This window comes from Sorex fumeus, unplaced genomic scaffold, assembly GCF_029834395.1.
Source record: "Sorex fumeus unplaced genomic scaffold, SorFum_2.1 ptg000063l, whole genome shotgun sequence".
In the NCBI taxonomy this organism is placed as follows: domain Eukaryota; kingdom Metazoa; phylum Chordata; class Mammalia; order Eulipotyphla; family Soricidae; genus Sorex; species Sorex fumeus.
In genome coordinates, this window is record NW_026606120.1 from 28,535,782 (window position 1) to 28,563,021 (window position 27,240).

Sequence of the window (27,240 nt, forward strand, 5' to 3'; positions counted from 1 at the left end):
TTTGACCATACTGACATAATATAGTCAATGTCCTTTTTGCTGAGAGTTTCATCACAATGGTTGCTGGAACTTGTCAAATGCCTTCTCTACATCTATTGATATGTCCATACAATTTTTAATGTTCTTTTTTGATGTCATGGAATATGTTGATTGACTTGCAAATGTTAACCCATCCTTGCAATCGGGGATCAATTCTACTTTGTCATGGTGTATGATCTTTTTGATGAGTCCTTAAATTCTTTGTGCTAGGATTTTGTTGAGAATCTTTGCGTCTGTGTTCATCAGGGATTTCGGCAAGTAATTCTCTCTCTTTGTGTTATCGCTGTCTGCTTTGGATATCAGGGTGACATTTGCTTCCGAGAAACTGCTTGGAAGTGTTTCTGGTTCTTGCTCATGTTGGACCCAGGTACAACGCCCAGGGTCCCTTCTAAATCTTTCAGTGGGCCATACAATGCTGGGAATCAAATCTGGCCTTACAGCATGCAATACCTGAGCTCATGCCACTAGTTTATCTCTCTGGCCTCCTGCATTTCCTAATTTTTATGAAAAATATTAGTATTTGATTAGAAACTGTGAGTTTCAAAGAAAAACGTTGTTGGTGGGTAAGCACCGTTTCCACAGGCTGGTCCACGGCGGCTGATGGACGAAGGACCCGAGGAACTGATGAGCGGGGCCCGGGACTCTGGCTTATCAGCAGACAGTTTATTTTTCTTTCCACCCCAGTGTGTTTGATTTCTCCCCTTAAGGCACAGTTGTTGTCATAATTTTGGTCGTGGTCCCAGTGATTATATTGCCATCATCCTAGTGTTCCCCCAGACTTGAAAGTACTCTAACTCTTTGCATTTTGTTCCTTTTTTTCTCGTAGTCTCATAGCCCTCTTCCAGTCTCCATTGACATCTAGTCCTCCTTCTAGTTCCCAAAGTTCCACAGTCCCAAAGACTCCAAAGTCTCAGTTCTCATTCTCTTTGTCGTTGACTTTCTAGTACTTGCGTCTGTCACTTTTGCAATTGCTTAAACTATGGCTGTGACTCCTTTTTCCTCTGAGACCAAGAGAATTCCCGCACATATCCTAGGATTCTAGAGAGTAAATTCTCAATTCTCAGAGAGTGTCAATAATGGCCAGCATTTTAATATCACATGAGTTCCCATACTAAGCTAAAGGTAAAGGTAAAGGCCCTCCGGTTGATCATCGATTTTCTCAAGCGGGCCCAGTAACATCTTCATTGGAGACTTTGTTGTTACTGTGTTTGGCATATCAAATACGTCACAGGGAGCCTGCCAGGCTCTGCCTTGCAGGCGAGATACTCTCGGTAGATTTCCGGGCTCTCCGAGAGGGGTGGAGGACTCGAACTCGGGTCGGCCATGTTGGCTGCATGCAAGGCAAACGCCCTACAGCTGTGCTATCGCTCCAGCCCAAGTTCCCATACTCAGGCACAGTAATTCACTGACAGGAGGCCGGGGTCTGAGACCAAAAAGAGGCACCACCTTCACTAAAAACCAAGTCAATGTCCTGTGACATTTGTATGATTTCAGTGAATGGCTGTGTCTTCCGGATACAAGATTCCCATCACTGAACTGCTGAATTATATCAATCTACATAATCCTAAGACTGGAGCAATAGCACAGCAGGTAGGTCATTTGCCTTTTATGCAGCCAACTGGGGTTCGATTCTTCCAATCTCTCAGAGAGCCCAGCAAGATACCTAGACTATACCCCCAGCACAGCAAAATCTGGAAAGCTCGTGGACACGTATTCGATATACCAAAATCAGTAACAACAAGTCTCACAGTGGAGACATTACTGGTGCCCACTCCAGCAATTACATGAACAATGGGAGGACAGTTCCACAGTGCCATGTAATCCCTACTGTACCTCTGCTTTGAGTTTAACAGAGCATATACAATGTCCACCTGGGAACATTTCATGAAATTTTTCTGTGGGTAGTCCATTATAAATTAACAGAAATTTCTGCCACTCTCAGAAATATTGTAATCAGTGAAAATGATGCTTGTCTTCTCTGAAAAAAATGAACATTGTTCTTCAATATTGTGTTTCCCAGTGCTTCACTTCACTAATTTTCGAAGATGGCTCCAAACTGTTGTCCATTGAGGTGGTATGAGACAACATTCCCACCAGCAGTTGTTAAGAATTCTTTTGCAGGACATGCCCACTAACACAGGTTCTTCCTACTATTTTTGATGTGTGCCAAGTGAATGTGCATTGTCAGATTGTTTAAAAAATGAATTCTCCCAGTCTATCACTTCAAGTAAGTGGAATGTTAGGACTTTGTCATATCTCAGAAATATGTGACAATATGTGATAATCTATTTGAGACCACTACCACTTTCTAAAGAAGAAGGAGTTAAGGAATTAAGGAATTAAGGAGTCAATTAATCCTTAATCTGACAATTAAGGAGTTAAGGAGTTAAGGAATTTTGCTAGGAGACAAAAGAGCACTGTCCTCAGATACAGTCATTTGTAAAACTCTTTCCATAATAGCTCTCCTGGTTTGATTGAGAATAAAATGAAACCCACACAAGGACAGTAGTCTTTGTGTATACACTAAAGTGCTGGCTCCCAATCTCCCATTTTGGTGGGCAGAATTGCAAGTGCTTCAGCTGCGTTTCTTTTCAAAGGTCCCTTCCCTAAAGGTGTCATAAGGTTCGAAAGAAGCAAGACATTCTCAATTCAGATCTTGTCCCCAATGAAATGAAACACATGACACCATACCTAGGTGACTGAAGTTATAAACGAATAAAATATTTTCTCTGTTTTGAGGCTGAAAATATTTTCCTTAGGTTTGAAATTGGTGATTCTCTGGACAGTGGTTCAGAGCACAAAATAGAAACACCCGTGCAAAACAAGAATATCACTGCCCCACACATGGAGTCTGAAAGTTTTGCTTAAAGGCCATGACATGGCAAAAGAAAGAACCTTCACAGACTCTACCCTCAGGAGAGATTCCCATGAGCCAGTAGTGGAGAGAAACTCAGGGATCCTCGGGGGGCACAGTCAGGCTATGCTCAGCGTCAAAGGTCTCCGAGGAGACACAGGGACAACCCTGAATGCACGGAGTCACAGACATCTCTTCCCACACTGCTGTCTCAGTCCACAGATGTGCCCTGGTGGGCACGAAGTCTAGACATTCCACTGACATTAGCGTCAGTCAGGCACTTCCTGAAACAGGACCTAGCCGGGTTAGGAAGTGATGGCATCGCTTGTAAGTGTGTGTGTATGTGTGTGTGTATGTGTGTGTGTGTGTGTGTGGTGTGTGTGTGAGTGTCGGTGCAGAAAAATATGATAGCCACGTGTAGAGGGCCATGTGAGCCTGAAGCTTACCTGGATAGGTCACTTGAGGCCCACTGTGACATGCCTTGCCTGCAGGGGACTGCTTCAACTGGTGTGATAACAGATGGAAAGCTAGGGTATACTTTCTTGCTGAACCCTTACTAGACGCAACCTCTCTAGACCCGGGATTTTGTTCTTCTGGACATTCTTACCTACTCTTTCAATTTCCTTGCTTTTGATTCGCTTGATCAGATTTTCTCTCTCTTGCTCATTAAAGTATGGGAGATTACATGATTCTAAGAATCTGTTCTTTAGTTCTATTTTATAAAACTTTACAGCATACTTTGTTCATAGAGACCTTTATGATATTTTTTAATTTCTGGAGGAACTATTGCAGTTTCTCCTCCTTTGTCCCTGATACACTTTATTTAAAATGTATCTTCCTCTGTTCTTCACTAGTGTAGCCCAAGGATATTTGCCGAATACACATCTGACAAGGGGTTGATATCAAGGATCAACAAAATACTGCTTGAACTCCACAAGAAGAAAACATCCAACCCCATCAAAAAATGGGGCAACGAAATGAACAGAAACTTTCTCAAAGAAGAAATCCGAATGGCAAAAAAGCACATGAGAAAATTCTCTACATCATTAATCATCAGGGAGATGCAGATCAAAACCACAATGAGATATCATCTCACACCTCAGAGACTGGCCCACATTCAAAAGAACAAAAGCAACCAATGCTGGTGCGGATGTGGCGAGAAAGGGACACTCCTTCACTGTTGGTGGGAATGTGGACTGGTTCAGCCCTTCTGGAAAACAGTACGGACGATTCTCAAAAAATTAGAAATTGAGCTCCCATTTGACCCAGCAATACCACTCCTGGGATTATATCCAAGAGAGGCAAAAATGTGTAGTCAAAGTGACATCTGCACTTGTTTGTTCATTGCAGCACTCTTTACAATAGCCAGAAACTGGAAGAAACCTGAATGCCCAAGAACAGATGACTGGTTAAAGAAACTTTGGTACATCTACACAATGGAGTACTATGTAGCTGTTAGAAAAGATGAAGTCATGAGTTTTACATATAAGTGGTACAACATGGAAAGTATCATGCTAAGCAAAATGAGTCAGAAAGAGAGGGATAGACATAGAAACATTGCATTCATCTGGGGGATATAAAGTAACAAAATCTGAGATTAATACCCAAGAACAGCTGACATCAGCACCAGGCAGATTACTTCATATCTTAGAGGCCAGCCGGGCATTCTAGGGGAAAGGGCAGCTCAGATAGAGAAGGGAGCACCAAATAAAGGGTGTTTGGAGTATCCTCCCAGGAGGGGAGATGCAGGTAGAAAGTAGACTATGGACTGAACATGTTTGCCACTCAATGCCTCTTTTGCAGACCACAACACCCCAAAGGAGAGAGAGAACACAAGGGATTGCCCTGCCACAGAGGCAGGGTGGGATGGGGGGGATTGGGGTGGGAGGGATATTATCCATGGTAGTGGAAAATGGGCACTGGTGGAGGGATGGGTATTTGATCATTGTATAATCGAAACCCAAGCACAAAAAATTGTAAATCTACAATGTACCTCATGGTGTTTCACTAATAATAATAATAATAATAATAATAATAATAATAATAAAAAGAATTATTTCAAAAATAGTTGCAATACTCATTGAAGCCACTAGAGGCTGCACTGCTTTTCTTTTTTAATTTTCACAGAACACCAAAAGGGTGAAGATTCAGAGTATTTTCAAAATCATCTGTAATGTGTAAAACATTAACTGTGCATAAAATTCCAGAGATTCAAAAATAAAAAAAGACACCCTGGCATCGAAAGAGGACAAGCAAAGAACCTTAATTATAAGGTAAAAGGGAGGTCATAAAACAAAATCTGCCATGACCGAAAAGAAGTAATTGAATAAGGACCCTGATTGGGTTTCGAAAAACTAACCTGGCCTGAGGACTGTGGTCTAGTATAGATAGCGAGATATCCCCAGGAAGAGCCTAACTTTAATCTTAGTATATCTCTTATCTGTTTACAGAAAACGATCATAAACAGTGTAAGAAGTAAATTTACTATGATTGTGTAAATGGATTACTAGCTGAGGAAAAGAGAGAACCATACACCCTGGATGGAATCCTGCCCTTGAGCGGATCACCTAGTCATCTGGGTGCTGAAACTCCAGATGAGGTTTTTTTCCTTGAGTTAATGTCTGGGAGGAATGATTTTACATCTCTTTGTTGTTAACATAAAGTTTAACCCCACCTTTGCGTCTGCCCACACTTCATGATTTCTGTATATCTATGCTGTAAGGGGTAAGTGGGAACTAGAAAGTGAATGACTAAGAGGATGGGAACTAAGATTTGGGAACTTTGGGACTTTGGAACTTTGGGAACTAGAAGGCATTCTAGAGGAGGATGAAGACTGGAAGTAGAGGACTATGAGATGAGGAAGAAAATGCAAAGGGTTAGAGGACTTTGAGGTTGGGAGGAGACAAGGATGATGGAACTATGATAGCCAGGACTAGGACCAAAACTTTGACAACAATTGTGCCTGAGGGAGAGAGATCAAACACAATGGGGAGGAAAGAGAAAGAAATTGTCTGCCAACTAGCCAGAGGCCCGGCCCAATTCCTCCATTCCCGGGGCACTTAGTCATCAGCCACTGTGGACCAGCCTGTGGAAACAGTACTCACTCGCCAAAATCGTTCACATGCCCACACGTTTTTCTATGAAATTAACAGTTTCTAGCCTAATATTTATGTTTTCTAATAAAAATTGGGAAATGTAAGGTGCCAGAGAAATAGTCTAATGGCCTGAGCTCGGGTTTTGCATGCTGCAAGTTTGAATTTGATTCCAAGCATTCAATGGTCCGCTGAAACATTCAAGTGTGACCCCCCAGTGTTGAACATGGGTCCATTATGATCAAGAACCAGTAACACTTCCAAACAGTTTCTAGGAAGGAAATAGAAGCCTGATAACAAAGCAGACCGAGATAGCACAAAGATCGAGAATTAAAGGCGATATCCCTGATGAAGAGTCACAAAAACCTCCACAAAATCCTGTCACTGTCACTGTTTTTTTTTAAGAAAAAAAATCCTGTCACTTTCACTGTCACTTTTTTTAACAAAAAAAATATCCTGAATGATCGGTTTGAGGCTCTTCGTGTTCTTAGAACGAGCAGATGCCTTTGGGCTACACTAGCACGTGAACTGTCACATGCTGTGCTAGTGTTACTGGATTCCATGGGAAGTCAAAAAATCGCATCGCTGCCCACCTGTTGAGATGGTCAGACTTCTTGGTCAAGACCCTGAACGACCTTTTTGAGGCTCTTTGTGTTCCTAGAACGAGCAGACGCCACTGGGCAACACTAGCACAGCACGTTACAGGGGCGAACAGAATAGTTACTGCCAGCCACTCCAGTAAACAATGAGTAACAGGATGTCAAGTTATCAAGTGATTTCTATATTGAGTTACTCTCAACGTTCATTGTAGTACAGAGTTTCACGAACCAATAGAAATTATATCAGAGACCTCTTGTAAGGTTGGATAGACTGCTTTAGACTTTTAGGATTATCATCCTTGCATTTCAAATAGTACTTACACATACAATACGCCTCTTTTTTTTTTTCAGAGAAGGTGAACTTGAAAAATACCTCCTGGGCCTTACCTTACTTTACCTCGCACATAGAAAAACCCTTTTTCTATATAAATTGATATGGTAAAGGTAAGGTAAAGGCCCTCCCATTGTTCATCAATTTGCTCGAGCGGGCCCAGTAACGTCTCCATTGGAGATTTTGTTGTTATTGTGTTTGGCATATCGAATACATCATGGGTGGCTTGCCAGGCTCTGTCGTGTGGGTGAGATACTCTCGGTAGCTTGCCGGGCTCTCCAAGAGGGGCGGAGGAATCGAACTCGGGTCGGCCATGTTGGCTGCATGCAAGGTAAACGCCCTACCGCTGTGCTATGATCACTTGGATTTTAGCTTTTATTTTATCGATAGTAGGTATTGTGTTTACTGACTTGCAAAGGGCAAATCGTCCTTGCATCCGGGGATGAATCCTACTTGGTCATGGTGCGTCATTTTTTCTACATGAGTTGTTGTATTCCATTTGCTAGTATTTTATTGAGGATCATGCATCAGTGTTCATCAGGAATATAGGTCTGTACCTTTCTTTTTTGAGGTGCTCCTGTCTGCTTTGGGTGTCAGGGAATGTTTGCCATATGGAAACTCTTTGGGAGTGTTTCTATTTCTTCACTTTTCAGGAAATGCTTGAAAAGAATTGGAAGCAGTAGAGGCCAGCTGGGCATTCTAGGGGAAAGGGCAGCTCAGATAGAGAAGGGAGCACCAAATAAAGGGTATTTGGAGGATTCTCCCAGGATGGGAGATGCATGTTGAAAGTAGACTATGGACCGAACATGATTGCTACTCAGTGTCTCTTTTGCAGACCACAACACCCAAAAGGAGAGAGAGGACAAAAAAGAATGCCCTGCCACAGAGGCAGGGTGGGATGGGAGGATGGGGGTGGGAGGGATACTGGGATTCATGGTGGTGGAAAATGGGCACTGGCGGAGGGATGGGTATTTGATCATTATATAATCGAAACCCAAGCACAAATATTTCTAAGTGTACAACTATACCTAATGGTATTTCACTAAGAAAAATTTAAAAATAAGAAAGAAAAAGAATTGGAAGCAGGTCCTCTTTTTAAGGTTGGAAAGGATTCACTAACAAATCCATCTAAGCCTGGGCTTTGATTTTGCTGAACATCTTTGATTACCATTTCAATTTTTGCCATAGTGAGAGGTTTATTCCGGTATTTCACAACTTCTGGGTTCAGCCATAGGAGATTATAGGCATCCAGGAATTTATCCATTTATCCATTTCTTCAAGGCATAATGCTTTTCAAAGTAACCTCTGATGAACCTGTGGATTTCTGTAGTTTCTGATGTAATGTCCCCCTTTTCATTTCTGATTTAATTTATTAGATTTCTCTCTCTCTCTCTCTCTCCCTTTGTACTCTTTCTCTGTCTCTCTCTTCCTATCTCTCTCTCTTAAAAAAACTCAGTCCTTTCTCTCTCTCTCTTAAAAACTTAGTCTCTCTAAGCCGACTGAGTTTTTAAGAGTCTTTCATTTTGGACTCCAAGCTAAGAGGATCCAAAGTTGAACAGTTTGTTTTTGTCAAGTCTGAAGTTTTTGTACAAGATATAGATTATTATAAGATATTATATTAATGAACAAAAGTCATGGGAATAATCAAAGGATTGTAGAACTAAAAAATGGAGAATGCTGTCCAAGTCAAAACTATAAGTTCTACAGATGGTAGGACATACAAAATAAACTAGTTCTACAATACAATCACTGTCACTGTCATTGTCCTCCTGTTGTTCATCTCTTTGCTCAAGCAGACCCTGGAAAGTCTCCATCTTAGACTTGTTGTTAATTGTGTTTGGCATATGGAGTACATCAATAGGTTGCCAGACATTGCCGTGAGGCAAGATACTCTCGGTAGCCTGCTGGACTCCCCAGAGTGGATGAATAATTAAACCCGATTCCTTGGGTCCTTCCGCCTTGCATAAGAGTAATGCCCTACCGTTGTGTTATCATTACAATATAAAAATTCTACAAATGTTTTGGACTCCAAGCTAAGAGGATCCAAAGTCTGCAACAGCCTGCAGAGTCTTCTACACCACAGGAGCTTCAAAAGTTTCACAGTATTGTTATCAGTTATACTGCTGCTCTGTTCACTATTTCCATTAGGTGTTGTTGGGGACATGTGATTCAGAATATGTTTGCTAAGCACAATTCTATTAAGAAAAGTTTTAGATAGATTTGTAAAAAGTGCAAGGGCTAAGAAAAGTTAGAGGGAATAAGGCACTGGCCATGCTGGCAGCTGACCTGAGTTACATTCCTGGGCCCCCAAGGAGACCCCTGAGCCCAGTCAGGAGGGGTTCCTGAGTGCAGAGCCAGCAGCTAGCCCTGAGCACAGTCCTGTATGCTGTTCCCCTGCCCACACCCCTCTCCTCAAAGGAAGAAAATAATGATTTGCAAGAAAATTGTCCTAAGGGTTATTTTTGTTAAAAATTCTGATTCAACGAGTATTGAGAAAGTGTGCTGTTACTGTAATATGAAATTTTTGCTAAGAGTATCTCTGTCAATGAATACTATAGCTAAGGGCATCTTGGCTATGACAGTTGTGTCCAGAATCATGATTTCTAAGGATCATTTTTGTTCAGTGACTCGTTGCTAAAAGCTCGAGTACTGAGTGGATTACTAGCTAAAGATTAGTGTGATAAAGATATATAGTTAATGAATGTATTTAAATTGTTCCATTTGTTTATGTCATTTTCGTTAAGGTTTTTATGAAAGACGAGATTATTAAGAGGGCACTATCAGTGACTTTTCTCTAAGATCAATGTTAAGTGTATCTCTGAAAAACATTGTTGATAAAGATATTGATCACTTGATCACTTAACTTCCCGTTAATCATCAATTTGCTCAAGCGGGCGCCAGTAATGTCTCCATATGTCCCTGTTGCATGCTAGTATAGCTCAATGGCGTCTGTTCGCTCTAGGAACACGAAGAGCCTCAAGCCGATCGTTCATGATCTTGATGAAGAAGTCTGACCATCTGTTGGGTGGGTGGCCACGCGGTCTTTGATCATCGACAGAGGTTGGAACTTCAGATTCTTTCTCTCATTTGAGTGAAACGTGATATTCCAAGCATAGCTCTTTCAATTCCTCTTTGGGAGACCGGATGTGTTCTCATCCTGTTTGCCTAAGACCCAGGTCTCTGAGGCATATGTTAATGCAGGAAGAACAGTGGAATCAAAGAGAAGTGCCTGGAGCCAGAGGTTCTTCGTCCTCTTAGCTATTTCTTCAATGCTCTTGAAGGCGATCCAAGCCTCTCTCTTCCTCCTGTGCAGCTCGGGTGTCAGGTCATTTGTGATGTTGACTTCTCGACCTAGGTACACATAGCTGTTGCATTCGGAGATGGTCCTTCTATTGAGAGTGAGTGGGGCGTCAGGAAAGAGGCTGTTTCTCATAAACATTGTCTTCATAAGATTCAGCTGTAGCACATTAACTGCATTCACTTGTATCTGCCACAGGCCACATCCATAACACATGTGCCAAAAAAATCAATATCAATGATCTATTTCTAACTGGATGGACTTCAAAAAATATCAGTAAGAGAAAATCCTGAGTTCAATCAAGGAAACCTTGGTGTTGAAGAATGAGGAGACTGATCAAATATTGTAAGTGAACAACAAGATGGGACAGCACAGTGCTATTATTCACTTTGTCTGAAACACAAATTAGGTCTGAGGAAATTAATTGTGACAGTACAAGTTTTCAATAAGATGTTTTAACTATCTTGAGTTACACCACATGCAAAAGTGCTTGTTTGACTTTCTGGAGTCTCTTTATCAATGCATAAACAGATGAACTAGATTGAACTGAGAATTATCAAAGATATGAAAGGTATGTGTTTTCTTTGGCTTTTTGACCACACCCAGTGGTGCTCAAAGTTTATTCCTGTTTGGCACTTGGGGATCATGCCTGATGGAGCTTGGAGGACCATACGTGATGCTGGGGTACCATATGTGATGCCTATGAGAAGGATGACTGCAGGCTTCTAACAGAGTCTGCTGGAAGTTTGCTGACTGAACTAGGTTTCTGAGATTTCAGAGGGTGAGCACTGGCTGTCATCCAGGACACATCTCTGTCTATGTGACAAAGCCCTGGTGTTTCACTGACAAGTCCTAGACAGAGTTCACTCGCCCAATTCCACAAAACTGGATCATTATACTACAGTTTTTTGGGGGGGTTCTATGCCTGTTAAAGAACAGCTCCTTGAAGATGAGATGTTTTGTTCACGGGCATTTATGAGCAAATGTGCTAGTGACTACAAGTGGGAGAGCATGGTGTCCAACAGGACTCCTGAGGAGTATGTTCAGCTGGGACCTCTTCCACCCAAGCTCAGGTGCTGTGTACTGAAGGCTCCCCAGGGCGAGGATGAATCGTACTGTCTAATACAGAAGGACACCTCATCCTCATGGGTTTTCTCTAGTCCTTCATGATTTTCAACATGAATTTCTCTTAAGGTGAAGCATATGTGATCATGGTCCACACCTGATGCAGCCCCTGTACTCAGTCACTGTGAATGGCTATAAAGGTCTCCAGGGACATTTTAACCCATTTAACCCACCACACAGGTAGCAAAATAATTTCCTTAAAGAGATTTTTATACACTAGGAAATAAGATATTCAGTGTTAGTTCATGGATCAAGGTCCATGCCTGCATGTGCTGACCTGGATTTAATGGCTAGCACAACATGGAGTCCCGAGGCATGTACTGGGTGCAGCAGAAGGAGCCCCAGCATGGGGTGTACCTATGGAGAGCAGCGTACCATTGTTGGCTCAGATATCTATAGCACACAGGATTTGTTGAAATTTCTGGGCTGTTAAATTATTATTTCAATTTTCAATATTTGATGATAACTAGAAGATATTTCATGTCCACTAAGCACTGCCAGCTGCATCGAGAGTAATTTTCCAAGTGAACATATATCCTTGGAGACAGGAAGAGGATGTAATGCTTTCTTTCCAGTGATTCTTCTTTCTCAGCGGTCCTTTCTGTGACCCACACCCAAATGTTTCAGGAATATGTACAATCCTTAGAACTGTTAGTCAAAGACACTGCTTCCTGTTCTTTATATTTATGAATCCTAACATTTGTTTTTTTGAAGAGATACTATTTTTAAATGAAATCGAACAACATATGATGAATTCATGAAACCATGCTTAGAGCCATTCTCCGTCTTCAACTAAAATGAAGAATTATGACATCTCTCCAAATTTTCCCAGAAAGAAAACATATATGTGCTGTGTGGGACGGGCCCGGAGGCCCAGCTCTTGGCAACCAAGCGAACGGCTCCTATTCCAACCAGGTACAGCCCGCCCCTAAAGGCCTGGGACCTTCTGTGCGCATGCCCAGCTAGCTCCACCTCCTAGAAAGCCGGTTTTACCCCTGGTCTGCGTGGGATGGGCCCGGAGGCCCAGCTCTGGGCAACCAAGCGAACGGCTCCTATTCCAACCAGGTACAGCCCGCCCCCAAGTGCCTGGGACCCTCTCTGCCCATGCACAGCTAGCTCCATTGATGTTCCCAACTCCTCGCTCAGTACCAGGTACTCTTTCCGGAGCCGCGGCCGCATTAGCGGCCGCGAAATATTTTCCCACTTCATATGCCATAGGAACCATAAGCTACCTTCTTCGATGGAAACTTCTCTAGTTTAACTCAGTCACTAGAAACACAGTAGCCAATAACTCATAAACCTATCTTAACTCACACTGCATATCAAGCAGAATAGTAACAGTGAATGTTAAGGACTAAACCACAGCTTTCACAATGGTAAAGCAACGCAAAAGCCCACCAAACTTTCTTATTGAAGAGTCTAGCCCAGATGACACCAACAGTACTGCAGTTTTAGACAACCTCTCTGACAAGGAATTCAGGAGGGAGCTACTTAGGATGCTTAGGGAACTAAAAGAAACAATGGAAAGCAATGCCAATAGAAGACAAGAGGATTTGAAGGCAGAAATGAGGAAAACGCAATCAGAAATGTCAGACCTGAAAAATCTCGTAGGCGAACTGAAAACCTCAGTGGAAGGCCTCAGCAGCAGAGTAACAGATGCTGAGAACAGAATCAGTGAGCTCGAAGATGAAGTTCAGAGACTCTCCAAAAAAGAGCAGAAAATTGAAAAGAGACTCACAATTCGGGAACAGATGGCAAGAGAAGATCGTGATGAAGCCAAGAGGGGTAACATAAGAATTATTGGAGTCCCAGAGGGACAGGAAGAAAACCTTGATGAAGAAGAAACTGTCAAAGACATCGTTGCTACAATGTTTCCAGAGCTGAAGAAAACTTGTGACCATATTCAGGAGGCCCGAAGGGTACCAGCTAGAAGAAATCCGAATAAAAATACCCCAAGACACATTCTGATCAAAATGACCAAAACCTTAGACAGAGACAAAATTCTGAAAGCAGCAAGATCGAAGAAAGAAATCTCTTACAAAGGAGCATCCTTAAAATTCACAGCTGATTTTTCTGATGAAACCCTTATGGCCCGAAAACAGTGGTGGGACATAGTGAAAAAACTCAATGAAATAAATGCCTCCCCAAAAATACTTTGCCCAGCGAGACTCTCATTCATAATAGAAGGAACAACACACAGTTTCACAGACAAACAACAGCTCAGGAACTTCATAGACTCAAAACCGTGGTTACAAGAACAACTAAATGGGCTACTTTAAGGCAAGAAAGGCCCCTCAAATACACCAAATTTCAACAGAACAATGGGACAAAATCCCATAACAATAATCTCTCTCAATGTCAATGGGCTAAACTCACCAATTAAAAGACATAGAGTGGCAGGATGGATTAGAAAATTGAACCCAACATTCTGCTGCCTGCAAGAAACACATCTCAATAGTCAAAGCAAACACAGACTCAGAGTCAAAGGCTGGAAAACAATCCTACAGGCAAACAGCTCCCATAAAAAAGCTGGGGTAGCCATCCTAATATCAGACCACATCGATTTCAGAGTGAGGAAGCTCATAAGAGACAGTGAAGGCCATTTCTTAGTGATCACAGGATCTGTACAACAGGAAGAACTTACAATAATAAATGTATATGCACCTAATGAGAGACCAGCCAAGTACTTAAAACAACTACTCATAGATTTGGAAAAAGACATCAACAGCAACACAATACTAGTGGGAGACTTCAACACTGCTTTGTCACCTCTTGATAGATCAACCAGACTCAAGCTTAGCAAGGACATACTTCATCTGAGGGAAACAATGGAAGAAAGCGACTTAGTAGATATATACAGGACACTTCATCCACAAAAAGCTGAATACACATTCTTCTCAAGCGTACATGGAACATTCTCCAAGATAGACCACATGCTGAGCCACAAAACATGCCTCCAAAAAATTAAGAAGATAGAGATTGTATCGACAATCTTCTCAGACCATAATGCGCTGAAATTAGAAGTAAATCACATACAAAAACAGAAAACTAAATCAAACACCTGGAAATTAAACAGTGCTCTACTGAACAACGAGTGGCTTAGACAGGAAATCAAAGAGGAAATCAAAAGATTCCTAGAAACGAATGAAAATGAGGACACGAGTTACCAAAACTTATGGGACACAGCAAAAGCTGTGTTAAGAGGAAAGTTTATAGCTCTACAAGCATTCCTCAGGAAGGAGGAGCGAGCACACATAAGTAACCTAACCTCACAGCTTAAGAGCTTGGAGAAGGACCAAAAAAAGGAGCACAACCCGAACAGGAGAAAGGAAATAATAAAACTCAGAGCAGAGATTAACGAGATGGAAACCCAAAAAACAATCCGAAAGATCAATGAAACCAAGAGCTGGTTCTTCGAGAAAATTAACAAGATTGATAAGCCTCTAGCAAAACTCATAAAGAAAGGGAGAGTGAAAACCCTAATAAACCGAATCAGAAATGAAAAGGGGGTCATTACAACAGAAACTACAGAAACTCAAAGGATCCTCAGGGAGTACTTTGAGAAACTGTATGCCACGGAACATCAAAACCTCGAGGAAATGGATAAATTCCTAGACTCCTACAGACGCCCATGGCTGAACCAAGAAGACCTGGAATACCTGAACAGACCTATCACCATCAAGGAAATTGAAATGGTAATAAAAAGTCTCCCCAAGCACAAAAGTCCTTGTCCGGATGGATTCACTAGTGAATTCTTCCAAATCTTTAAAGAGGACTTACTCCCAATCCTCTTTAAGCTTTTCCACGAAATTGAAATATCAAAAACACATCCAAACAGTTTCTACGAAGCAAATATCACACTGATACCAAAAGCAGACAGAGATACCACAAAGAAAGAGAATTACAGACCAATATCCCTGATGAACACAGATGCAAAGATCCTCAACAAACTACTAGCAAATAGAATCCAACTACTCATCAAAAAGATCATACACCATGACCAAGTAGGATTCATCCCAGGGATGCAAGGATGGTTCAACATTCGAAAATCAATCAACATAATCCATCATATCAACAAAAGAAAAGATAAAAAGCATATGATTATATCAATAGATGCAGAGAAAGCATTTGACAAGATCCAGCACCCCTTTATGATGAAAACTCTAGCCAAAATGGGTATAGAGGGGACCTTCCTCAACATAATCAAAGCCATCTACCACAAGCCTACAGCAAGCATCATCTTCAATGGGGAAAAACTGAGAGCCTTCCCCCTAAGGTCAGGGACGAGACAAGGATGCCCACTCTCTCCACTGCTGTTCAATATAGTACTGGAAGTACTTGCAATAGCGATTAGGCAAGAAAAAGATATTAAGGGCATTCAGGTAGGAAAGGAAGAAATCAAGCTCTCATTATTCCTTGATGATATGATACTATACATAGAGAACCCAATAACCTCCACCAAAAAACTCCTAGAAACAATAGACTCGTATAGTAAAGTTGCAGGCTATAAAATCAATACCCAAAAGTCCATGGCATTCCTATATGCAAACAGTGAGAGAGAAGAAAGCAACATGAAAAAAACAATCCCATTCACAATTGTGCCCCAGAAAATCAAGTACCTAGGAATCAGCTTAACTAAGGAAGTAAAGGACCTGTACAAAGAAAACTACAAAACGCTACTTCAGGAAATAAAAGAAGACATGAGGAAATGGAAAGATATCCCCTGCTCATGGGTCGGGAGACTTAACATTGTCAAAATGGCAATACTACCGAAAGCATTGTATAAATTCAATGCAATCCCTATAAGGATAGCCATGACATTCTTCAAAGAAAAGGAGCAAACACTCCTGAAATTTATATGGAACAATAAGCCCCCACGAATAGCTAAAGCAATTCTTGGGAAAAAGAAAATGGGAGGAATCAACCTCCCGAACTTCAAACTGTACTACAAAGCAGTAATAATTAAAACAGCATGGTACTGGAACAAAGGCAGAACTGCAGACCAATGGAATAGGGTTGAATACACTGACATCTCCTCTCAATCATATGATCATCTAATCTTTGATAAAGGTGCAAGAAATGTGAAGTGGAGTAAGGAAAGCCTCTTTAACAAATTGTGCTGGCATCACTGGACGGCTACATGCAAAAAAATGGGCTCAGAACTCTGCCTAACACCATGTACAAAAGTAAGATCAAAATGGATTAAAGACCTCAACATCAGACCAGAAACCATAAGGTACATTGAAGACAAAGTTGGCAAAACCCTCCATGACATTGAAGCTAATGGTATCTACAAAGATGCCACGCCACTGGCCGAGCAAGTGAAAACAGAGATAGATAAATGGGACTATCTTAAACTAAGAAGCTTCTGCACCTCCAAAGAAACAGTGACCAAAATACAAAGACAGTCTACAGAATGGGAAAGGATATTCGCCGAATACACATCTGACAAGGGGTTGATATCCAGGATATACAAAATACTGGTTAAACTCCACAAGAAGAAAACATCCAACCCCATCCAAAAATGGGGCAATGAAATGAACAGAAACTTTCTCAAAGAAGAAATCCGAATGGCAAAAAAGCACATGAGAAAATGCTCTACATCATTAATCATCATGGAGATGCAGATCAAAACCACAATGAGATACCATCTCACACCTCAGAGACTGGCCCACATTCAAAAGAACAAAAGCAACCGATGCTGGCGTGGATGTGGCGAGAAAGGGACACTCCTTCACTGTTGGTGGGAATGTCCACTGGTTCAGCCCTTCTGGAAAACATTATGGACGATTCTCAAAAAATTAGAAATTGAGCTCCCATTTGACCCAGCAATACCACTCCTGGGAATATATCCCAGAGAGGCAAAAATGTATAGTCGAAGTGACATCTGCACTTGTTTGTTCATTGCAGCACTCTTTACAATAGCCAGAAACTGGAAGAAACCTGAGTGCCCAAGAACAGATGACTGGTTAAAGAAACTTTGGTTTCTTAATTACTATTTCAATGCTCTTACTTCATCAATTCAGAGTCTCTATTTTTTCTGCATTAATGTTTGTGAGAGTGCATGATTCTAATTATTTGTCAATTTCTTGATTTTCTCCAAGTTTACAGCATAATTAGTTCATAGAGACCTTCGTGATATTTTTAATTTCTGGAGAATCTGTTGCAGTTTCTCCCCCTTTGTTTTTCATCCAAATTACTTTATTATTCCCCTCTTTGTGTTCTCCATGACTCCTGCCCAAATACTTGTTTTTCTTGCTTGTTGCTTTGAAGAAGCAACTTATGGTTTAATTGACTCTGATTGCTTTCTTGACTTCTATATCAACGATTTCTGTGCTATTTTTCAAATGTATTCTTCCTTCTGCTAGATCCAGATATTCATCCTATGACTTTTCATGTACAATTTACCTCTTTGGAATTCTGGCAAACTGTTGATACAAATAAAGTTTCAATCATATTTCTAAGTGATTTTGATTATAGATATTTTTTCTGGGTGTTATTTTAGTATTTATTACAGAACAACGGGAAGACAGTGCTAACAGTGCTAACTCAGGACTACATTAGATGTAGCAAATGTCTCAACTCTTATTTGTTTGAGAAAGTTTTGATCCCTCCCTCTTAGGCTGCAGAAGTTTCTTCTGTAGTGTTTTGGGTATGTCTTTCTATTCTTGCTTCTATGGTTTCATAATAGAGTTCTATTGTGAGAGTGATCTTCTTTCCCTTGTATTTTAGATTTGGCTCATTGACTGATGTTTTTAATAGTTTGCTTTTTTATCGGTTCCAGATTTTTTAATTACCATTTGTCTTGCAAGTTTTGTGGGTTGTTTGTTTCTTTTGGTCCCTTTTGGGCCTCTTCAATCTATGCACAATTCTCCCTCCAACGACTGGGGAATGTTACAGGTACAATCTCATACATTATCATATCTTCCCTGCCTTATTTTCCTCTCCTTCATATATTCCTATGGTTCAATGATAGACGCTCTTGCTGATAGCCATTATGTACTTTACACTTCCCTCCATTTTAAGATGCTTTTTCAAAATCACCAACATTTGTCTTGTCAAAGGAACAAAAAGTATTCCTAACTATAATAATTCCCCCAATTTTGGGCTGGAACAATAGCACAGAGTTAGGGCGTTTGCCTTGCATACGGGCGACATGGCCGACCCGAGTCTGATTCCTCCACCCCTCTCAGAGAGCCCGGCCAGCTACCAAGAGTATCTTGCCCACACGGCAAAGCTTGGCAAGCTACCTGTGTTGTATTCTTCATGCCAAACACAGTAACAAGTCTCACAATGTTGCTGGGACCCCTCGATCAAATTGATGAACAATGGGAGGACAGTGACAGTAACAGTGAAGTCTCTTTTCAGACAAAATAATAATTTTGTCTCAAGTTAATAATTCCCCCAATTTTAATGCAAGGCAGAAAATCACAGATCCAAAATGATTACACAACAACAAGTGGAAAGGCTTTTGTTTTGTTTTGTTTGTCTCGTTTTGTTTTTAAACAAGGCATGTAGTAATCAAAAGTTAATCAAAGATGATTTTAAAAAATCTCTAAATGAGTAGAAGGAAAAAATATAGGAGCAACCAACAAAATTTCTATATGGTTTCATAGGAAACAAGCCAAACGAGTAGCTGAGTGAAGTTCATTTTGTGCTCAGAGAAAAACCTAAACAACCTTGAATTTTACACATGTTGAAATTATTTTTATTTGGCATATCGAATACGTCGCGAGTAGGTGGCTTTGCTGTGCAGACAAGATCGTCTTGGTTGCTTGCCGGGCTCTCCGAGAGGGGTGGAGGTAAACAGATTTTTAAATGTTTTGTAAGTGTTATTTTGGGGATCCACCCTTTAATTTTCATAGACTTTCCCCCGCTCTTTGTTTCGGAGTGACCTTCAACTATTCTTGGGACAGCACATGAACTGCCAGGGTTTGAATCAGAATCGCCGCAGGCAAGGCAAGAGCCTGGTTTTTCATACGATCTCTCCAGTCCCCAAACAAATCAAATTTGAGAGAATTTATTTTGCGCATTCTAAGTTTCAAAAAAGTACGAAGACGTGTTTAAAGGAAAAATGAAATAAATCATTAGCCAGATAAAGGGAAAATATTAGGGAAGACATCAATGAATTAAATTCTTTGTATTCTTAATTTGTTTCACAAATAAGACCTTATTTCAAAACAAAACCAATACTTCTGTATGCTCATGTATATATAATGCTCATGCCTGTAAATGCATGTAAATATAACAACATATGGTTTTGTATTAGTGAAATAAATGGCGAATGATTCAAGGACTCTGTGTAATGAGGGTATAGGAATAGCAAATATTAAGAGCAATGAATACAAAAGCAGCAAATTTAGATATTAGCTTGTATCAATAATCATGATGAATATCTTACCTAAATATGCTACATCAAAAACACATGATCAGAATAAGTAAAACTACCAGCGAAATTTTATTTAGAAGAAATTCACCTTAGATAAAGTAAAAGTAAAGTAAAGGCCCTCCCGTTGATCGTCGATTTGCTCGAGCGGGCCCAGTAACGTCTCCATTGGAGACTTTGTTGTTACTGTGTCTGGCATATCGAATACTCTCGGTAGCTTGGCGGGCTCTCCGAGAGGGGCGGAGGAATCGAACTCGGGTCGGCCATGTTGGCTGCTTGTAAGGCGAACGCCCTACCTGCTGTGCTATCGCTCCAGATGACGTAAAACATAAATAAACAGGGAAATATATCTTATAGTCATACGGAACAAAAGGTAGCACTGTCTGTACACTGTCTGTACCTCTGTCCTCCCGTTGTTCATCTATTTGCTCGAGTGAACACCAGTAAAGTCTCCATTGTGAGATGTGTTGTTACTATTTTTGGCAGATAGAATATGCCATGTGGAACTTGTCAGTCTCTGGCGTAGGGGTGGGATACTCTCGGTAGCTTGCCGTGCTCTCCGAGAGAGACGAATAATTGAACCTCGGTCAGCCATGTGCAAGGCAAATGCACTACCCACTCTGTTATCGCTCTAGTCCATGATCAAAAGGTAATAGAATCGTATACATTGGTCAGATAGGAAAGTTCAAAAGAAGAAAGTTATAAGGAGGAATATTCCAGAGAGAGAAAGGGAAAGCCAAGAATCCAAAACGATCCTTAATGTTTATGAATTGTAAAATTTAAAATGAATACCAATCAAGGAGAATTTGATAGAACTGTAAAGAAAAATGTATTTATTCATTTCAGATACTCCTTTGACAGCAATAGGCAGTTGCTATAAGTAGAAAACCTGCTAGATGCAATTGACATCTTCTGGCTACTCACCCTAAACTAGGAAAACATAGTTGTTTCAACTCATATAGACTGTTAACTAAGAATTATAAACACACTTTCAAAAATGAAAGAAGAAGAAAACCAGACATTCTTTTCTCTTCAACTACAATGGAGTTAAATTTAAAAATCAATAGCCAAGAACAGGGTTAGAAAACTCTCCCTTTATGGCCCCTCCTCCCCAACACAAGTAAAACAAACAAGAGGAACCCACTTGCACATTAAATAGTACACTTCAAATATAGCATGGGTCAAGGAATAAATCTCCAATTTAAAAAAGTTTTAATAAGGACTTGAAGCTAGTGCAGCTATTAGGGCGCTTGCCTTGCACACAGTTGACTCGAGTTCAATTCCTGGCACTGCATATGGTCCCCCTGATCCCACAAATATGATCACTGAATTCAGAGCCAGAAGTAAGTCCTGTGCACAGCTGAGTGTTGTGCCTCCCAAATACTTTGAACTAAGTATAGATGAGAATACAATTGTATAAAACCCACTGGACATGGAATCAGTGCAGCCTGTAGTTCTGATCTTCCGAGGTATTTTCTTCACTGCCAGACTTGTTCTGCCCTGCTCTGATTAACAGCCAGTACCTGTTTGGGGGCCAGTACCATCATTCACCTCTGCAGCTGTGAAACCAACAGCCTATACACTCCGGAGCAATCACAGGATTTCAGAGAACTTGAGATAGCTTTAAAATGTATAGAGAGCATCAAATAAATTAGCAAAAATAAAAGCTAACTGAGAGAGAGAGATATTCTCTAGTCTGGATGACATCTTGAAAATCAACTTGCAAATTCTCCTATTTGCAATCATCCGAACCTCTATATACTAGCACATACTCAAGCTTGCTCTGCTTGAGCCCCTGGGGTAACAAGGTTTCATGTGGCAATGAACCTTGGAGAGGTTTCTTTGAGTACATATCTTTCACACAAGCATTAGATTCCCTCTGAGAGAAGGAAAATAATCTGTTTTATCTCTTTTTATTTCAGTATGGTGGTCCAAATATGACTATAAGGGCAAAAAAATTCCCCCTGCCCCTCTGTGTTCTTCTTTGGCTGATCAAACAGTCAGGTTGACATTAACGAGTTTTGTAGGAGAAAAATCAAATTTAATTCCATTTGTACCAATTAACGACATAGATATGCATTTTAATGAAATGATGCAAAATAAGGAGATCTATCCAAATTAAGTAAAGGGCTAAGGGTTCGGACAACAAGGAGAGAGTAATGGATTCATGATGAGTGATTCATATGGTGAAACCCGGTGCTCTTCAATTATACATTTGTCCTGCGATATTGATAATTTTTTTTTTCTGATACATCACTGTCACTGTCCTCCCATTGTTCATCAGTTTGCTCGAGCAAGCCCAGTAACATTATGACACTTGTTGTTACTGAGTCTTGCATATTGGGTAGCTTGCCTGGCTTTGCCCTGCAGGCAAGATAGTCTGCATAGCTTGCCAGGCTGTCTGATAGGGGCGGATCAGCCAAGTAGAACACAAGCAAGGCAAACACCCTGCCCGCTGGGATATTGCTCTAGCCCACTTCTGATACAGAATTTCTGGTAAATAATGAAGTTTATGTAGGACCCAATGGAAAACAGGAAGGAACATTTGAAGGAGAACATTTATCCCAATCATATTCTGACCACAAAAGAAAATTTTATTGAATTAATGCAAATTACTATGTAGCCGTCCAGAATTAGAAGATTCAATAAAGTTTTCACAATTCTGATATGACCATCTTTGTAGAGAGTAGTCCGTTATAATAATACACCAGCTAAAACATCTTGTCCCAATTAAAAGTATCTTCTAGGTTACTATGAACCGTTGTGAAAGTGGTGAAAGATTTTTAAAATTTCTGTGCTTAATTTAATGCCAGGCGTTTTTAAATGAGAAAATTTTGATTTAAATTCATTGCCAGTATAAGGCTGTGAACAACAAATTTTGTTACATGTGTCCAGAGTATGTGAAACAAGATCATGAAATCAGAGGAAGTTTCAGACAAAATGCCTGTTAGCACTTAATTAAGCCTAATTTTGAAATAGGCCATGAATGCTATTTCTCATGTATTAAAAAATGAGAAATAAGGCTAGAAAGATACTGTAGGAGGGAAGGTGCTTCTCTTGAAGTGTCAAACCTGATTGGACCATAGGCACTCCATATGGTTCACAGACTGCTGCCAGGTGTGATCTCTGAGCATAGATTAAGCCCTGATGTAGCCCCAAGACGAAAAGTGAAAAAACTTAAAGAGGAGTAATATTTTTCTTTGAGGAAATATTTAATCAAACAAAAGAATTATGTGATCTAATATACAATCTATCAGATGAAGATACCAAGAAAAACAATGTTGTCTGTGTTTTGGAACCAGAACAGGCAAGTGTTCGGGGCTTACTCCTGACTCTGCACTGAGGGATCAGACCTGGGCTCCCGAGACCATAAGAGGTGACAGGGGTCAAACCCGTTATCCACATGCAAGATAAACACCCACCACCCCCGACAAAAGGTCTGGCCTGATGTCAAGACTTTGCTTAACAACACTTCAGCTCAAAATTTAAACTTACAGAAAAGAAGAAAACCAAAAAATTTTGTAAACAATCGAAATTCATTGACTTCAGGATTTATCATGGACTAACACAATGACTATTCAACATTGATGAGGAATACGATCGACTGGTTGAGCACCTCCATGACTGTGCGAGGAACACCAAGAGAGACATAGGCACACACACACACACACACACACACACACACACACACACACACACACACACCTGTCTTGGAAAACTCTTGAGTTTCTTCTCCATCTGGGCTTGGCACATGCATCAGGCAACCACAAGCGAACATCCAAGCTTGGAAATCAGTGCAGAGAAGCAATAAAGGAAGACCTCAAAGAGGGAAGAGCAGCAGTGCTGGTAGATGAGGCAGAAGCTGGGAAAAGCATTCATAACATCCGCCTGTCCTTTGCCAACCACAAGACCAAGATGACTGCCCACTGACGTCCTGATGGATCTATCACATCTTCCAGAAGGGCAATGGAGAAGATTATCCATGACGTCTACTCAGATGTCTTTGAGAGCCACGGTCACCTGCCCTCATACCAAATTCTGCAGTATGGATATGTTGTTCCCAGTGTTCTCCCTTCTGAAATCTGACACGCCATTTCATCGGTAAAAAAAAACAAACAAACCGGCTTTCTTTGTTTCTTTGTTTTTTTTTTCCTAGACTCCTACAGACTCCCAAGACTGAACCAAGAAGACCTGGAATACCTGAACAGACCTATCACCATCAAGGAAATTGAAATGGTAATAAAAAGTCTCCCCAAGCACAAAAGTCCTGGCCTGGATGGATTCACTAGTGAATTCTTCCAAATCTTTAAAGAGGACTTACTCCCGATGCTCTTTAAGCTTTTCCACGAAATTGAAATATCAAAAACACTTCCAAACAGTTTCTACGAAGCAAATATCACACTGATACCAAAAGCAGACAGAGATACCACAACGAAAGAGAATTACAGGCCGATATCCCTGATGAACACAGATGCAAAGATCCTCAACAAACTACTAGCAAATAGAATCCAACTACTCATCAAAAAGATCATACACCATGACCAAGTAGGATTCATCCCAGGGATGCAAGGATGGTTTAACATTCGGAAATCAATAAACATAATCCACCATATCAACAAAAGAAATGATAAAAAGCATATGATCATATCAATAGATGCAGAGAAAGCATTTGATAAGATCCAGCACCCCTTTATGATGAAAACCCTAGCCACAATGGGTATAGAGGGGACCTTCCTCAACATAATTAAAGCCATCTACCACAAGCTTACAGCAAGCATCATCCTCAATGGGGAAAAACTGAGAGCCTTCCCTCTAAGATCAGGGACGAGACAGGGATGCCCACTCTCTCCACTGCTGTTCAATATAGTACTGGAAGTACTTGCAATAGCGATTAGGCAAGAAAAAGATATTAAGGGCATTCAGGTAAGAAAGGAAGAAATCAAGCTCTCACTATTCGCAGATGATATGATACTCTACTTAGAGAACCCAATAACCTCCACCAGAAAACTCCTAGAAACAATAGATTCGTATAGTAAAGTTGCAGGTTATAAAATCAATACCCAAAAGTCCATGGCTTTCCTATACGCAAACAGTGAGAGAGAAGAAAGCAACATGAAAAAAACAATACCGTTCACAATTGTGCCCCAGAAAATCAAGTACCTAGGAATCAGCTTAACTAAGGAAGTAAAGGACCTGTACAAAGAAAACTACAAAACGCTACTTCAGGAAATAAAAGAGGACATGAGGAAATGGAAAGATATCCCCTGCTCATGGGTCGGGAGACTTAACATTGTCAAAATGGCAATACTACCGAAAGCACTGTATAAATTCAATGCAATCCCTATAAGGATAGCCATGACATACTTCAAAGACATGGAGCAAACACTCCTGAAATTTATATGGAACAATAAGCCCCCACGAATAGCTAAAGCAATTCTTGGGAAAAAGAAAATGGGAGGAATCAACCTCCCGAACTTCAAACTGTACTACAAAGCAGTAATAATTAAAACAGCATGGTACTGGAACAAAGGCAGAACTGCAGACCAATGGAACAGGGTTGAATACACTGACATCTCCCCTCAATCATATGCTCATCTAATCTTTGATAAAGGTGCAAGTAATGTGAAGTGGAGTAAGGAAAGCCTCTTTAATAAATTGTGTTGGCATCACTGGACGACTACATGCAAAAAAATAGGCTCAGAACTCTGCCTAACACCATGTACAAAAGTAAGATCAAAATGGATTAAAGACCTCAACATCAGACCAGAAACCATAAGGTACATTGAAGATAAAGTTGGCAAAACCCTCCATGACATTGAAGCTAATGGTATCTTCAAAGATGCCATGCCACTGGCCGAGCAAGTGAAAACAGAGATAGATAAATGGGACTATCTTAAACTAAGAAGCTTCTGCACCTCCAAAGAAACAGTGACCAAAATACAAAGACAGTCTACAGAATGGGAAAGGATATTCGCCGAATACACATCTGACAAGGGGTTGATATCCAGGATATACAAAATACTGGTTAAACTCCACAAGAAGAAAACATCCAACCCCATACAAAAATGGGGCAATGAAATGAACAGAAACTTTCTCAAAGAAGAAATCTGAATGGCAAAAAAGCACATGAGAAAATGCTCTACATCATTAATCATCATGGAGATGCAGATCAAAACCACAATGAGATACCATCTCACACCTCAGAGACTGGCCCACATTCAAAAGAACAAAAGCAACCAATGCTGGCGTGGATGTGGCGAGAAAGGGACACTCCTTCACTGTTGGTGGGAATGTCCACTGGTTCAGCCCTTCTGGAAAACAGTATGGACAATTCTCCAAAAATTAGAAATTGAGCTCCCATTTGACCCAGCAATACCACTCCTGGGAATATATTCCAGAGAGGCAAAAATGTATGGTCGAAGTGACATCTGCACTTGTTTGTTCATTGCAGCACTCTTTACAATAGCCAGAAACTGGAAGAAACCTGAATGCCCAAGAGCAGATGACTGGTTAAAGAAACTTTGGTACATCTACACAATGGAGTACTATGTAGCTCTTAGAAAAGATGAAGTCATGAAATTTACATACAAGTGGTACAATATGGAAAGTATCATGCTAAGCGAAATGAGTCAGAAAGAGAGGGATAGACATAGAAAGATTGCATTCATCTGGGGGATATAAAGTAACAAAGTATGAGATTTATACCCAAGAATAGCTGAGATCAGCACCAGGAGGATTACTCCATAACTTAGAGGCCAGCCAGGTATCCTAGAGGAAAGGGCAGTTCAGATAGAGAAGGGAGCACCAAATAAAGGGTGTTTGGAGGATCCTCCCAGGAGGGGAGATGCATGTCGAAAGTAGACTATGGACTGAACATGTTTGCCACTCAATGCCTCTTTTGCAGACCACAACACCCAAAAGGAGAGAGAGAACACAGGGGATTGCCCTGCCACAGAGACTGGGTTGATGGGGGGATGGGGGTGGGAGGGATATTATCCATGGTGGTGGAAAATGGGCACTGGTGGAGGGATGGGTATCTGATCATTGTATAATTGAAACCAATGCACAAAAAATTGTAAATCTACAACTTTAAAAAAAAAAATAAAATAACATAAAGGGAAAAAAAAAACAGCACCTGGCAAAGACAAGGTCAGACCTGAACACCTGAGGAACATGCTATCAGTAATACCAATAAACTGGAACAGCTCTTCACATGCTACCTGTCTGAATACAAGATACCATCCGCATGGAATATCAGCAGGACTGTACTACTGTACAAGAAGGGGGACATCCACAACATTGGCAACTGTCACCCAATCTGCCTATTGTCTGTCATCTACCAGCTCTTCACTCGAGTTATCCTGAATAGGATTGGCAGAACACTAGATGAAGGACAACCATGCGAGCAAGCCAGGTTCCAAAAAGGATTTAGCACAATCAACCTTATCTACACGATAACCAAGCACATAGAGGTTTCTTGGGAGTTCAAGATGCCGCTCTTGGAGAAGGGCGCACC

At 40.8% G+C, this 27,240-nt stretch overlaps 1 protein-coding gene across 1 annotated transcript in view; it reads right to left on the reverse strand.

Annotated features, from left to right (window-relative positions):
• The window catches only part of LOC130034975 (protein SET-like), a 38,660-nt gene extending 30,481 nt beyond the window's left edge, over positions 1-8,179 (reverse strand). Inside the window, exon 1 of the mRNA XM_056126470.1 lies at positions 8,084-8,179. Within this exon, the coding sequence (XP_055982445.1) occupies positions 8,084-8,179 (96 nt within the window). The remainder of the gene's footprint in view (positions 1-8,083) is intronic.
• Positions 8,180-27,240: the final 19,061 nt, after the last annotated feature.